The 16,798-nt window shown below is 43.9% G+C and overlaps 1 protein-coding gene across 4 annotated transcripts in view; it reads right to left on the reverse strand.

Moving 5' to 3' along the window:
• The window catches only part of KIF13A (kinesin family member 13A), a 204,700-nt gene that overhangs the window by 52,972 nt on the left and 134,930 nt on the right, over positions 1-16,798 (reverse strand). For all 4 annotated transcript variants that reach the window (XM_032341186.1, XM_032341184.1, XM_032341185.1 and 1 more), the window contains exons 10-14: positions 11,712-11,823; positions 11,121-11,333; positions 8,083-8,193; positions 6,518-6,652; positions 4,151-4,281 (exon numbers count right to left, since the gene is read on the reverse strand). In XM_032341186.1, the coding sequence (XP_032197077.1) occupies positions 4,151-4,281; positions 6,518-6,652; positions 8,083-8,193; positions 11,121-11,333; positions 11,712-11,823 (702 nt within the window). The remainder of the gene's footprint in view (positions 1-4,150; positions 4,282-6,517; positions 6,653-8,082; positions 8,194-11,120; positions 11,334-11,711; positions 11,824-16,798) is intronic.

Genomic DNA, 16,798 nt, shown 5'->3' on the forward strand with positions numbered 1-16,798 from the left:
AGAGGTTTTGCTGCTATTAAAACAATAAGGAAGAGAATTAACTAAAGATTAATTTGCTAAAGAACTGTCAGGTGAAGTCTGAGGGAGAAAAATAGTGATTAGTCTCGTAGTTTTAGTTGTTCAATGCATTACTTTTCTCACAGAATCCATTATCTGGCTCCTAATCTTTACAGGACTCTCCAGCTCAGACTCACAGAGTAAGGAGAGCGCACGCGTAAAAATAAACCCTCTGTGATAGTCACATTTCAAGTTTAGGGACTAGGTGTTTTTGTTGGTTAAAAAACCCCCTGACAATACCATCATCTCAAGTGGTTTTCATGTGTCATACAACAACACGATAAACTTGGGTGTCTATCTTTTAAACTAACACGTTCCCTTTTTTCCTGCCGATGAGAATGACTCCCGACGCTAACTCAAGCTTCAAAGGTCTGTGTCCACCTATTTGGAATTATGGACTCATTTATTCCATAATTCCAAATAGGATGGTGAAAACTAATACTTACCTCTTCGACCTAAAAAACAAACATTCATTACTTGAAACGAATGTTTCAAGGAAAACATCTGCCTAGTTTATGAAGGTATCTAAATGATATATCTAGGTGTATAGATAGAGAGATGGGTATCTAGACATCCAGACATATCTAATGAATCTATAATCTAATATCCAGGAACAGCAGTATGAAGAAGAGAAATGTGTCCCTCAGTGTCCTTTATTATTTTAAACTCTGAATTACAATTTAAAAATTCAGTCCCTCATTTTCATTGGCTGTATTTCGATACCCAAGAGCACTGCCTCACCAGTGGCTGCTGAAACGGCCTTCGCAGACACAGAACCTTCCCGTTATCTCAGAAAGTTCTACTGGGCAGTATTATTGTAGAATAAAACTAAAAATAGTTCCACAGCAAATGAGAAATGACTATAAAACCTTTGCCTTTTTATGTATTACTAATTTCTGTGACCATCTGTATCTTTAAGGGAACCTTCTAGAGGTGTGTGCATGCACGTATACACACGTGTGCACACACCCACACGAACTTCTTTTTTTTTTTTTTTTAAAGATTTTTTTATTTATTTGACAGAGAGAGATCACAAGTAGATGGAGAGGCAGGCAGAGAGAGAGAGAGAGGGAAGCAGGCTCCCTGCTGAGCAGAGAGCCCGATGCGGGACTCGATCCCAGGACCCTGAGATCATGACCTGAGCCGAAGGCAGCGGCTTAACCCACTGAGCCACCCAGGTGCCCCACCCACACGAACTTCTGAACACACATATAAACATCACTTTCCCATTTATAGTATGCTCTTTTTTTTTTTTTTAAATATTTTATTTATTTATTTGACAGGCAGAGATCACAAGTAGGCATGGAGGCAGGCAGAGAGAGAGGGGGGGGAGGCAGGCTCCCTGCTGAGCAGAGAGCCCGATGTGGGGCTCGATCCCAGGACCCTGAGATCATGACCTGAGCCGAAGGCAGCGGCTTAACCCACTGAGCCACCCAGGCACCCCTATAGTATGCTCTTATTACACTACTATAAAGAAAAAGTTATGGAAACGGCCTCTTTTGGTAATGTACCCAAGCCAAGAAATTAGCATAAAAAGTAATTTCCAAGTGGACATATGCCTGGGGTACTTGTCAAGAAGCAAGTACAGAATGTGTTTGCTACAGTTCATGTCCCGTCACCCAGACCATGAGACTCCTATGGAGAACCTACTCCTGAAGATGAGCCCACCCGTGGAACCACTCGTGGTTCCAGGAAGCAAAGTTATCAGCAGATATGACACACAGGCAGGCTGAAGCCCCAACAATCCCAGAGATAGAATTTTCAAACAAAGACGATGAAATAAGTAAAAATCTAATTTTTAAAGGCACACAGTGGAGTAGACACGAGACTCTCTCAATACAGACCAGACCTACTGAAAAAAGGGCTTTCTAAACTTCTATAAATGGAAAACAGAGACACTGAAATTAAACACTCAATGCGATGGTTAAGCAGCAGATAAGATGTGACCAGAGAGCAAATGCACGGACTTGAAGACAGACCTGAAGACACAGTGACTCTGCCTTAACCCCAAGTCCCTCTCTTGCTCTGTCCCTCTCTTGCTCTATCTCCAATCCAGTGCCCATCTTTACAACCACGGCTCTCAGCCCGCTTCCTCACCCCCATTCTCTCCTCCTTGCATTTGTTCCTTCTATAACCATAACTCCATGATTCCTAAACGTCCCAAGGCTGCTACATCCTTACAGTGTTAGTGTTCTCCTCCCTTGGCTTTCATCCTCTATCCTTGGCTCTCTGACTCTCCTGAGACGATCCCTAAAACACTAGTTTATTGCTTCCACTACACCCTCTGGATCCACTCTGAAGACAGACAACACCACTAACGGCCAATTCTGTATTGTGAGTGTAACTCTACAACCCTAAATCCAATTCCAATTGAATCCATCCAAACTGATACCCCAAGGACACCTCAAATCCACAGGATTCCAACCTGAATCCATTACCACTCATTACCCACCAACCTCCAAGCCTGTCCTTCCTCTAGAATTCCTTATCTCGGCTTAGGATCGCCACTGTTTATGTGGTCTCCCAAGACAGAACCGTGTAACCATTGCTGACTTCACCTTCTCGTTTACTGTCCCCAAGCACATCACTAATGCTGGCTGACTCTCAAATACATTTTGTTCTTCACTTCTTCTGCCACTTCCTGTGTTCCCATGACAATATCATAATATCTTACCAGAGCTCCCTACCTCCAGTCCTGCAACCCCACGCATTTCCACAGTGATCAGATCTGCAGGAAGAAGCTCTTATCATCCCATATAATCACTGCTGCTTCTGTACATTCTCCCCTACCAGGCTTCCAGTCCCTACACTTGGGCATTCCCAGCACAGAGCCTGCAGTGAAGAATCCTGAATGAAGGCACTTCTACCCCAGGGAGAGGAAAGGAGGAGACTGGGCAGGATGAGGGAGGGCAAAGAGCAGGAACAAAAACGTGGCACTGGAATTGGATATGAGGAAATTTGCCGATTAAAGTTATTTTTAGGGGTGCCTGGGTGGCTCAGTGGGTTAAGCCTCTGCCTTTGGCTCAGGTCATGATCCCAGGGTCCTGGGATCAAGCCCCGCATCAGGCTCTCTGCTCAGTGGGGAGCCTGCTTCCTCCTCTCTCTGCCTGCCTCTCTGCCTACTTGTGATCTCTGTCAAATAAATAAAGAAAATCTTAAAAAAAAAAAAAAAGCTATTTTTAGATATGGTGTTAAAAACAGAGAACGATCCAGTCATACCGTACACTTTAAATATATACAATTTTGTCGATTAAAAACCAGGGTGTTAAAAAAATCCAGAGTTTCTAATATAGGGGGAATACAGCATAAGGCAGAAGTCTACTTGAACTTGGAATAAGTAAAAATTAAACAAGAGCATCATTTCACCATTAGGTATCTTAACACTTATATCACTATAACACAAGACCTAATAATTTTCATGAATCATGTAGGGCATCATTGTTAGTCTCAGTTTATCATCACCTGGAAATTGATATGGATAATATTAATAGAATACTTTGAAATGAATGTAAAGTTCCCCTCATAAAAATGAGTATTCTGGTCACAATGTTTGTGTGTTAATGAATATTGTGACGTGACTTCACATGAACTTTATACTTGACTGTAAAGTACTTCAAGGCAGTATTTAATAGAAATCCAAAAGTAAATATACTGTCCTGTTAATTCTCCAATTTTTACATATTATAGCCTGGTTAAGGAATTTTTCATACAATGGAGTTATGTGATAACTGCTTTATGTACAATGCTGGACGCTGAGTTAACGACTAACTTTATTCAGTGTTTGCGTGTGTGAGGCACCGAGCCAAGTGACTTCTGTCTTGCCTATGTTTAGCCCTGAGTTTCACATAAGGAAACTGAAGTTTAGACAAAAGTGTCTCATCGAAGGTAACCCAGCCAGTCCAGGCACAATGAAACACCCCAAAGCTGGCGCTCCGAGTGCTGCCATACGGCCCCCCGCAATAGGAAAGAATATCCCCAAGATCCCAGCGGCGTCTTAACTCTGATATAACTGAGCCAACAGACAGAAAGGGCCAGTCCGCTCCTTCGGAAAGCCAGGCTCAAGATACATGAGGCGGACATTTACTTCTCTTACCTTGCATTTTCTTTCGGAGTAAGAGTAACGTCGCCGTCAGGTGCGATGTCTATCTCACAGTGCTCGGCCTGGATTCCTATCCCAAACAGCTGGATGTCCTGGGACGTATCTGCGCCCACCCTCGTGTGGTCCTAGTGACGGAGAGTGGAAGAAAGAGAAAAAAAACCTGCTCTTACAAGTAACTCGAGGCAAATTTATGTCCATCGATCTGGGGAACCCAACGGCACCTGCATGACAGTATTAAATGAGTCAGATTGGGGCGCCTGGGTGGCTCGGTGGGTTAAGCCGCTGCCTTCGGCTCAGGTCATGATCTCAGAGTCCTGGGATCGAGTCCCGCATCGGGCTCTCTGCTCAGCAGAGAGCCTGCTTCCCTCTCTCTCTCTCTCTGGCTGCCTCTCCGTCTACTTGTGATTTCTCTCTGTCAAATTAATAAATAAAATCTTTAAAAAAAAATAAAATAAAATAAATGAGTCAGATGGCAGAGCCAGGTATCTGGAGCATTACAGGGCCAAAGCTTACCTTAATACACTGCATTTTAAAAATATTTAAACACTATGAAGAAAACACCACCAACCAACAGTGATTAGATACGGTTTTACGATATCAGGAAATCGGACTTGACAGGAGACTATCTTGAGATCCCATGTTAACCTGACAGCTTACTATTTATGTGCCCATGGGCAAGCCACTTCACAGGCTGAGCCTGTCTCCCTCCCTCCTTCCCCCCCTGCCCAAAACCAGGACAGTATCAGCAACTTGAACTACTTAGTAGGATTCTTTCAAGGACCACCTGAGTGGATAGTGAAAATGTTCTGAAAATAGCTGTATGAATTCAAGAACCACTAACAGTAGTTTCATGGAAAATCATATTTTTAAACATGTAACTTTTAAAAATGATGTAAGTGGGGCACCTGGGTGGCTTAGTTAAGTGTCTGCCCTCAGCTCAGGCCAGGATCTCAGGATCCTGGGACTGAGCCCCGTGTTAGGCTCCTCACTCAGCAGAGAGTCTGTTTCTCCCTCTGTCTCTGCTCCTCCCCCTGTTCAAGTTCTCTAAGTAAAACCTTAAAAAAAAAATTAAATGATGAAAGTAGTTGAGTTCTGAATACCAGTATTACAGAGCACTGTAGCTTGTGGGTCACAGAATGTGCAGATAAGCAGGATTTCAAGTACCTCAAACCCCAAACATACGAGGACTTGTCACTCCCACGATGCGGTCCACAGCTCATCCCTTTGTATTTTCTATTGCTCTAAAAATCATCGAGTCACCACAACAGTAATATTTCCCTATTCAACAGAAAGCCTTGATCTTTCAAAATTAGGATTTTGGACACAATTCCTTATGCCTTAATCATGTCCTAAATGAAGAGAACTTAATTCCATTAAGTTCTCATTAGTGGACTCTCAGCAAGTCAGGGGCTATTTGCACCAGATTTATGTCTCTGGGGAAAAAAAAGAATAAAAAGGATAACAGAAAACAGGCTCTTCTCTTCAATTCTAGCTTATTTTCCATTGCGTTTTTATGTCACTCCATGCAGATCAGAATCCTCAACTAGGTACCTATTTATTTTTTAGCAAGTGGGTAACACCTCTGCATTTAGAGATTAAGGTGTGTGGACAGTTAGATAAGCTGCCTTCAAGTTCCCAGGTCTCCAATCCTTTAGAGTTATTTAAATACTGCTCCATAAGGGAGGGGGGTCGGAAGAGGGTGGTGGGGTTATAGACATTGGGGAGGGTATGTGCCATGATGAGTGCTGTGAAGTGTGTAAACCTGGTGATTCCCAGACCTGTACCCCTGGGGCTAATAATACATTATATGTTTATTTAAAAAAAAAAAAAAAAAGACATAACAAAAAAAATACTGCCCCATATATTTCTATATACTCATAAATTCTATATATTCATATATTTCTATACCACCATAACTCAGGAACTATGTGTATATGTGTGTTCATGCTAAAAATCCCCTATCTCTTTTGGGGTGCCCCGTATCAGTGTCCATCAGGTGCCCGACTTCAGACAGATGTCTTATTTCTCACTTAACAAAATAAGCCAGCATTTCCAAAAGTGTGGTCTGACAGAGAAAGATAAACACCATATGATTTTGCTTTATGTGGAATCAAAAAAAGACAAACAAGCAAACAAAGAAAAAGCAGAAACAGACCCATAAATACAGAGAGCGAACGGATGGTCGCCAGAGGGGAGGTTTCATTCTCAATGGCAACCAGACCACACTACCCATCCTCTTACTTTCAACGGGCGCTGAGCTGGACACACAGAGCAAAATCATGGGTACAGGCACCCGGATTCTAATGGGAGCTGTACGTGAATGAATCAGGACTGCGACTGTCTATTTATATGCTTTCCTACCTTTAAATAATAAACCAGAAGTTCGTTGAGAGCAGGGTCTGCGTTCAGGTTGACTAAGTAGCACTTGTCATCCCCGACCTTGATACCCGACGTCTCCAGGGAAATCCCCATACTTTCGAGTTGTCGTTGTCTCTCCTGGGCACAAAAACAGACAAAACCGGGAACTCTATTTGTTGCTCTAGCCACAAGAGGTATCCATGGAAAGTTTCAGTCACTGTTTCTGGGGATGATGCCAAAGAAATGACACATTCCAACCAAGTTTACGGAATGTCTTAAATGTGTGACATCTTGAGTCAGTGTTATCAGGGTGCTGTGGAGGAATCAGACACCACCATCCCTAGAAGGGGTTTACAGTCTGGGGAGGGGATAAGACCACATACCTGAATCAGAAGAGGAAGAATGGAGAGGGACACTGGAGAGGATCAATGCACTATAGGGCTTCCAGGAGGGAGACAGTGATGGGTTCAGAGACCAGGAAAGGCTTCAGAAAAGGATATATTTGAGATGTTTCTTACAGTGTAAGAATTTTACAGGAAGAAAAGGGGCAGTAGTAAGGCAGGAGGAGGTTGTTCTAACAGGCACAGGAAGGCGCAGGAGAAATTCTGGGCACACTGCAGGATTCCAGGTGCCGAGAACCCTACTCAATGTGGAAAAGGCATGGAAGAGCCGCGGATGGAAGAGCAGGTTGGTTCCTGACTGCAGAGGGCCTTGAATCCATCCATCCATCCATCCATCCATCCATCCATCCATCCAAGAGATATTTAAGTCTTAGGTACTGATCTAGAACTAGAAATGAAATAGCGAACAAAGTCCCTTCATTTGTGAAAACTTAAATTCTAGTGGAAAGAGGCAGACCATGAAAAACAGACATGTTAAATATAGAATCTGCAGCGGTGATGAAGCAGCAGAGAGCAATGGAAAAGACACAGGGAGTCAGGGGTGTGTGTGTGGGGGGGAGGGTGTGAGTGAGTGTGTGTGTGTGCATGTGAATGACACCTAGGAGAAGGCCTGACTAGGTCCCGGTTTCTGCTTTCAAGCTCCCTCACTGAGATGGTCCAGTAAGTCCCGGTGGTCCGTGAGATGAAACAGTCACAAAAGGCATCGTGTAGATTCATGAAACGCACACACCAGTGCAGCACTGGTCCTTGCCTTACATCGGATCTCACGTAAAGTTCGTGTAGCATTTTCTCACAAGCCCAAGGAATCAAATACAATGAAAAAAACGATGATGTGCTGTAAGTTATAAATTCTCTGCCATTCAGGGATGTCGAATGCTGTGCCAGGTCATCCCAGACCACGACATGGAGAAGCAGGACACACGCTCAGTGTTCCCTGCAGAGCACGTGTGCTCCGACTCAGTGCTCTCGGCACTTCTGCCAAACATGTGGCCCCAGGGGCGGTTAACGAAAGATGACGACGTCGGCCTCTAACCCCGACCTTCGCGGTCTCGTTCAGCAGAAAGAGGTCCTTAGGTGACTTTTTGAGGATGATGAGTGGCTACACAGCAAAGACGGCAAATGAAAAAAAAAAAGTCACAAGGTTTTAGGCCAGAATTATCAAGCTACCTGTGCGATTTCTTCTGTTTTCCTCAGCTTCTCTTCCCAAGTCACTGTGAGCTCCTGGATCAGCTTTTCAGACTCCTCGAGCTTCTCTTTCAGTTCAGGAGCCTTCATAGCCTTGGGAAGGAAACCAGAGACAGCGGATTTTCTAATTTTTCCCACCATTATTTACAAAACAATTCCTTACTGTCCTTCGTAAGTGGCTATCCACAGTCCACTGGAAGCAACTAAGTCATACGACATCAGGGCGGGCTTTAGATCTTGATGAATTAAAAGTGTAGGAATAAAGGACTGCTACTCTTTAAAGGAGAAAATGAAACCCGCGCCCTGAATTAAACTGATACAAATCACTACAGAGTAACTTTATCCATCATACTTAAATTTCACATTTAAAGATCTTTTTTTTTTTTTTCTTCTTAAAGTAGGCTCCATGCCCAACATGGGGCTTGAACTTACAACCCTGGGATTAAGAATCACCTGATCTACCAACGGAGCCAGCCAGGTGCCCTTCATATCTGAAGACCTAAAAGATGCTAATGTTCGTCGTCAAAATAGAAACATAGGGAAAAAGAGGAACTGCGAGTCAGAGATCAACACACGCCACCGATCAACACATCCCAGAGAACCTACCAGGAAAGGTGAAGAAGAATTCTTCTCATTCATTTTAAAATTTGCCTCTGAATCATTGAAAACTGTTCCTCTTATTGGTGGTAATAAACTTTGCGTAGTCATCACTCCCTTGAAAACAGGACCTCTGGGCAAAAGGGCAGCAATCTCCCTCTGAGTGAGCTCAGTGAGAATAACTAAGGGTCCGGGTACAGGTAGGTACATGCCGCTCAAACACTCTGGGGCCTGTACTTGGCAACAACACGCTTCCACACCCTACAGCAAGAGGAGCCTCTGCAAAGCATAAGCCCACGAACAGCAAAGATGGGAGACTTGGACAACAAATCTAAGTGGCGAGGACGTGTACGGTCCCTGCTGTTTCAGAGTCTCACAGAGCTAACTGTGGCTGAGAGTGACATTTACAGTGCTGGGGACATGGAGACACCCAGGAAAAACTATCTCGGTGAACCTTCTGCGGCCCCTCTTCTGGAGCATGGTTCTAGCTGTCTGGCCTAGATTACTGGTCATGGTGGAAAAGCAGCTCCAAAGACAAGAGGAAAGAAGTAGCTCATTCACCTCCACACGAATTTCAAGAACCGCCACACCTGCCTCCCAGGATCATGACTCTCTTCAAAGTTTATCCGTGTTTTGATTTTTCAGGTGTTTCGCTACCGTTCTTGGCATCCCTAAGATGACGCTCGATGCACTGAGTGATTGTAATCACGACAGTAACGGAAACTAGCAACATTTGCTGAGCACTCACAAAGCTGCCAGGCATCACGCTAAATGCCCTCCAGTATCAGAGATGCCCTAGGGATGAACACGATCAATACAATAAGGCTTCCGACACTTCAGAAGCCGACAGCTAGAACGGCTACAGTGCAACTCCACCATCACCCACGAACAGACCATTCAGATCCCTGGCTCTGACTCCTTTCTGCCCGTTTATCTCAATCTCTTACTATTTTCTTGACTAGATACAGTGATAGACAGATAGAGAGTCTGGTAGAAAGTGCTCAAAAAATAGTATCTATTGGGGCGCCTGGGTGGCTCAGTGGGTTAAGCCGCTGCTTTCGGCTCAGGTCATGATCTCAGGGTCCTGGGATCGAGTCCCGCATCGGGCTCTCTGCTCGGCGGGGAGCCTGCTTCCCTCTCTCTCTCTGCCTGCCTCTCCGTCTACTTGTGATTTCTGTCAAATAAATAAAATCTTAAAAAAAAATAGTATCTATCACCCTTTCCCCCCCACAGATTAATACTGTCCTGACAAAGCGGATTTTAAGCAGGTGGTATGAAGGAATGTGACCTCCGCAGCCCTAGGTACGCACCCAAATGAGGCATGGGCCAGCACGCAACGTAAGCCCAGGCACCTGGCCTTCGTTTCAGTCCTATTACCTATTTCAAACAAGAGAGCGCCTCAGCCAGCAGCTTGCTACAAGCAAGTGACTTAGAAGAGTGTGTGTTTATTCAAGCTGGGTAAAGCCAAGGAAACACAGTAACCATGAGAAATGACCTATTTTGTTTCCTGCCAGGAGCTGATACACATTTAAAAAAAAAAAAAAGGAGATTTCTGAATTGTTCCCAACATTTATCTGTCTTCCCTGACTTGAGGAAGAGATTAATATATAACCAACTAATCTGAAAATTATAAGGCCTATGGGTGCATAATTTACACTGTTAATAAAAACAGGGACACCTGGGTGGCTCAGTTAGTTAAGCCACTGCCTTTGGCTCAGGCACTGATCCTAGAGTTCTGGGATCAAGTCCCACATCGGGCTCCCAACTCCTCGGGGAGTCAGCTTCTCCCTCTGACCTTCTCCCCTCTCATGCTTTCTCTCTCTCTCAAATAAATAAATAAAATCTTAAAAAAATAAAAATAAAAATAATAAAGACAACACATCTGGGGTGCCTGGGTGGCTCAGTCAGTTAAGCATCTGACTCTTGATTTCAGCTCGGGTCATGATCTCAGGGTCCTGGGACGGAGCCCTGTGCCAGGCTCCACACTCAGCAGGGAGTCTGCTTGAGCTTCTCTCTCCCCCTCTGCCTCGGCCCCTCCCCCTACTCTCACTCTCTCTCTAAAATGAATAAGCAAATCTTTATAAAATAAAATAAAATAAAAACGACATAGTTGGTCCCTCCGGTTTCACGCTGGGTGAGATCTGCAGCCGAGGGCCAACTGGTCGACTGAAGCCAACAGCAAGCCAGCAGCAGCCCCGACTCTTACTCGTCCGCTGCCTCAGCGGCCGGCTGAGCTACTGGGACAGAAGCCTGGTATGACTCACACTGTCCGCACCGCGCTTAGCATGCAGAAGCAGCCAATCAACACAGAGATGCTGAATGGCATGGAGATGACCCAAACCCACAGGCCAAGGACACCCTTCCCTGCTCCAGAACCACCAGCCAGGGACGCGTGGAGACGGGGAGCCCCGGGCTGGTCTTACCTCGGCCTGCGAGAGCTGCTCCTTCAGCTTCTCTACTTCCTCGCGCAGCTCCCGGATGACCTTGGCGTTGGGGTCCTCGTTCACGACGGCATGGTTAACGATCCTTTTGGCTCGATCTGCGTATCGTAAGGTGGAGAGGGTCTCTTCGTAGTTGTCTGCTGCCGGGCTGATGGTGGCTATCATAGAGGTCTGGCTGTTGCCTCCCAAATTGTCCTGCAAAATATTTCCAGTAGCATCTTAGGAAGCGAGCCCCATTCTGTGCACAACATGCAGGATGAAAGCTGAAAACACGCATGAGTGATTCTCTGTGAGCAAAGAGATGTGTTGTGGAAATGGGTTTGTATTTCACAAATAATTTTATGCCAAGGTGTGGTTTCTCTATAGTCACAACAACAGTGCCTGTCAAGCAGCAGCACTATACTGGGGTAAAAAGGGCAAGAGAGGCACATTTTCACTCTGCATTCCCGGGAATGAGGAGCAAGCGTTGTCGGGGGCGGCTGCGTATTTGGCTAGCTCTGCACACACCTTTCCGCTGCCAGCTCTGAAACTGGCAAGTTTTCGTTGGAAAGGAACGCTGGAACAATGAATTACCTTAAGAAGCCAAGTGAGGACTGAATCTCGATAAGGCACAAATTTGTTTTTACCCTTGCCAGCTGCCTGGTCAGCCAGCGATGATATAACCAACCCCAAGGTTGTAAGAGATCTGCCGAAAGAAAAAAAAATTTAATTAGCTTTATAGAATATTCACATTGTTTCCATAAAATAATAATCATTTCAGGGAATAAGTATAAAATATGCAGAACAGGCCCTCAAGTTGATACAATCAAGTGTATGTTAATTTGTCAAGAAGCTGAGATAGAGAGAAACAAAAAAGTAACTCCATTCATTTAAAAGAATGAATTTAAAATCGCTGTACACAAGACCTATGACACAGACATTTCAGTACCTGGAAACACACGTTTAATAATCACTCCAGAGACTTCTAATGGACTCCAAATATTACGCTGGGAGTCTGAACCATTTATTCTTTGGGGCTAATCTGGACCATTTGGGCCTCTCATTTTGTGGTCCACTGTAACCACGTAATTTGAAGAGAACTTTTCTCTGCAAGTTACAAGGTATATTCTGCTCTTCTGTTAAAGCTGGCAAGCTTATTTCACAACTCAGTGTGGAGTTTCTACAATTGCACAGAACAAAGACGCACCCAAGCAGAGGACAGCATATGGCTACTCTTTCAACACCTGCTACACAAAGCAGCACTGGGATCCCCTGAGAGCTGCTTAGAAACACAGACTCTTGGAAGCCTCCCCACACCTACAGAGTCAGAACCAGTTAAGGATATTTCCAGGTGATTCACAGGCACATTAAATTTTAAGAAGCCCTGGTTGAACAATGCCCAAAGTGACACAAGGATTTAGCTGCCTAGGCCCATGATTCTCAAAACGTGGTGCTGGGACCAGCAGCACCAGCAAGACTTGGGACCTTGTTACAAATGCACATTCTCAGACCCCACCACACTCCAGACCTACCGACTCAGACACTTGTAGTGGGACCCACCACTCAGTGCTTTCACCAGCACTGGTAATTCTGAGAGCCTGAGAACCACTGGTTGAAGCTCATGAGTGTTCCCTGGTACTTAATAAATGTTTTCTGCACCACAGAAAAGAGCACCACAGAAACAACGGATCTGTTAAACTGAGGGATGAAGGACAACCTTCTGTGTCACGGCCGAGCGCCAAGCGCACTTTCCACAGGAAACCAGAGTTTAGCATGAAAGACTAGTTTTCTTTTTAATGTTAACAATAGACTTCCATGAAATGAGTTGAAAGAAAGCATGTTTCTCACAAAACATAATCTTAAAGGTGAGTCATTTGAAAAATCACTGAAATACAAAGGCAAAATCAAGGGGTAGAAAACGAGCCAGAATTTTAAATGACAGCCATTCCTGCAGTGACATAAATATGTACAATACAACTGACAGATTCACAAGTTAAATCCACCCCCAAAGGAAATGAAAACATTTGCCCACACAAAACCATGTACATGAATTTTCATAGCAGTGTTAGTCACAACAGCCAGAATGTAGAAACCACCCAAGTGTCTGTCCGTCAAATGATGAAGGGATGAATAAAATGTGGTATGTCCTCACAATGGAATATTATTCAGCCACAAGAGAAGATTCTGATATAACCTACAACATGAATAAACCCGGAAAAATTCTGGTAAGTGAAAGAAGCCAAACACCAAAGGCCAAGGTCCTGGGTTGAAGAGTGTCTACCCAAAATTCATGTCCACCAGAACCTCAGATGTATTCTTATTTGAAAAGAGGGTCCCTGCAGATGTAATTAGTTAAGATGAGATCATAGTGGCTGAAGGAGGGCTGTAATCTACCGACTGGTGCCTTGTAAGAAGGCCACGTGAAGAAGACATCCAGGCAACAGGGGGGAGGCCATGTGAAGAGAGAGGCAGAGATGGGAGCAATACATCTACAAAACAAGGAAGGTCAAGGAGCTTTAGCAACCACTAGAAGGTAGGAAAGAGGCATGAAACGGATTTTCCCTCTGAGCTACAAAGAAGGAACAAACCTGGCCAATCCCTTGATTTTGGATTTGTGGCTTCCAGAACTTTCTATTGTTATAAGCCACCCAGTTTGTAATCTGTTACCACACTGGGAAACTAATACAGCCACCTATTGATGCCATTTATACAAAACACCCAGAAGAGCTGAAATCTGTAGAGATGAAGGTAGCGGTTGTGGTGGTGTGACTGGGGAATGACATGGACACAAGCTTACTTTGGGGATGATGAAAATGTTTTCAAATTAGATTGTGGCAATGGTTATACACTCTGAACATAATAAAGCTGCGAAACTGTACATTTTAAAGTGGTAAAGGATGTGTATGTGAACTATTTCTCGATACAGTTGTTTAAAAATATTCAAGTTCAATCACTCTATCAGTCCTCCCGAAGGTAACAAAATTAAAGAAAATGGCAAAAATAAATTACTCAGACTACATCAAAATGAAAAGTTTCTGTATGAAGAAGGAAACAGTCAACCAAACTAAAAGGCAACCTACTGAATATAAGAAGATAGTTGCAAATGACATATCCAATAAGGAGCCAAAACAAGACCCAAAGACAAATAATCCAATGAAAAATGGGCAGAAGACATGAAAAGACATTTCTCTGAAGACACATAGACGGCCAACAGACACATGAAAAGATGCTCAACATCAGGCATCTTCAAGGAAATGCAAATCAACACTACAATGAGGTATCACCTCACACCTGTCAGAATGGCTAAAAGTCAAGAAACAAGCATTGGTGTGGATGTGGAGAAAAAGGAAGTCTCTCACAGAATTGGTGGGAATGCAAGCTGGTGCAACCACTGTGGAAAACAGAAGGGAGCTTCCTCAAAAAACTAAAAATAGAACTCTCCTACTGCCCAGTAATTACCTTAATGGATATTTATCCCCAAAATCCACATGCACCCCCATGTTTATCACAGTATTATTTATAATAGCCAAATTATGGAAGTAGCCCAATTTATCCAGCCCATTTATCCAGATAAATAGATACAAAGTATATACACAATGGAATATTACTCGGCCATAAAAAAGAATGAAATCATGCCCTTTCCAACATCATGGATAGAACTAGAGAAGTATAATGTGAAGCAAAATAACTCAAAGAAATATGAATACCATATGATTTCACTCATATGTGGAATTCAGGAAACAAGATGCGCAAAGGAAAAAAAGAGAGAGAGAGAGACAGACAAACCAATAAGCAAACTCTTAACTCTAGAGAACAAATTTATGGTCACTAGGTGGGAAGGGGTTGGTGGCATGGGAACTGAAGAGTACACTTATGATGAAATAAAATTATATTTAAAAAGTAAGAAAATGGCATATATATATGAAATAGAAGAAAATAGGAATTCAACATTAAGGCAAAATCACATTTCTGATTATAGAATACAGGGCATTGTTCACATTTTGCAACTACTGAAATAAAATTTTCAGTTGAAAACAGTTCTTCAAACTATATCCATTTTTAGTACTTAAAAACAGCAGAAATCAATTTAGTTGATACAGACTATAAAAAGCTCCACGACTCCAAGGTCAATAACCCGCGATTCTCGAGTGAACAGTGCCCTTTATGCGCAAACCCTTCCTGGGCTGGTCATGTATTTTTCATCACAGAGGAGACAAGATCCGACTTTGGTGGCAACCGCTGCGATTTTCTAATTCTAAAGTGTGAGAAGTAAAAAGGGAGAGTTCCTGGCACTCCTAAGCAAGACACAAAAAAATTAAAATGAGGGCTTTGAGAGAAAAAGATAAAGGGCAGCATAGCTTCGGCACTGCCCATGACACCACGTGCACGCTGCGTCAGGACATCCCCTCAGCACGTCCAGCACGTCAGCACGTCCAATACGTAAGCACGTCAGCACCTGAGCCACAGGGGAGGGGCGGAGCAGGGCAGACGTGATCGATCACGTGACTCTGGGGCTGGCCAGGCACGGTCACGTGACTCTGTTTCCTGCGTGCTGTGTCCTGTAACTTGCACCATTGAGGGAAGCTTATCACTAGTGGAAGCCTTTTCCCAGATCGCGTGCACACGTTCAAAACAAGGCCTCTGTCTCAACTTGCTGCCTCCTTGGAACAAAGAGAATAAACCTGCAGGGTGAGGAAACTTCCACGGTGGGTGGGAGGTAACCCGGTCACCCAGTGACCAGGGAGCCATGATGCCACCCCTCCCTGCGACCTTCCACCCGGGAGCAGTGATGCAGGCGCTTGCAGGATCTCAAAAACCGCGTGTGAAAACTGAACAGTGGGTTTGCGAATTTTAACATAACTTCATTCCTAGGGAGCTTACGAATATAACGAAATCACAAATTATGGATCCTGCTATACTGCTGTCTTCTCATGCTGGAGGCACATGGGCAGCTCCCAGGTTTCCAGGACAGGGTGGGGCTGTCTGCCCATCTGAGGGGCTGAAAAAATTGTCCCAGGAACCTTTCTCTTCTACCAAAGTAGAGCTCCTTCCCTGAACCTCAGGGAGGTGGAGATAGTAAAGCAGTTGCTAACCTTTGGGCAAGCTCCTGGGCTGGCGCGGTGGGCACGGAGTAAGTGGGGAGGACAGAAGGATTAGATTAGGGGATAACATTTATGAACAGAGAGCCATGTTTTAACACTGACATTTTTAAAATCTACCTATCTACTATAACAACAGAGAATTTGACATTAAGAAAGTTAAGAAAACTAGGAGGATCAAAAATAAAAGCAGCTCTAATAAGTACAATCAACGAGAAAAATATTGTCATAACTTTTCCCCCCCCTTTTCTACGCCTTCCTCCAACCTCCATAGTTTCTCTTGAAACCCTAACCACCAGATTCCTTCCCTTAGGAGTAGATATGATGTGATGTCAGTTATCTACACTCTCTGGGATGGCTTTCAAATATATGATTTTACCTATCTTCTAGTGATCTTTGTCTAAGGTCTTAAGTTCAATAGTTATTAAACTTTGCTAGAGTTACCTAAATGTGTATTTCTCTCTTTCTACTTAAGGTTTTGATTGCTTTGAGAGCGGAGACCATTCTAGAGCATACCATTATTACTGTGCCTGGCTTACAGAAATCAGTCAGTATCTGCTGAGTAAAACTGAGTCTAAAGTA

The sequence above is a fragment of the Mustela erminea genome, chromosome 4 (assembly GCF_009829155.1).
Source record: "Mustela erminea isolate mMusErm1 chromosome 4, mMusErm1.Pri, whole genome shotgun sequence".
Classification (NCBI taxonomy): domain Eukaryota; kingdom Metazoa; phylum Chordata; class Mammalia; order Carnivora; family Mustelidae; genus Mustela; species Mustela erminea.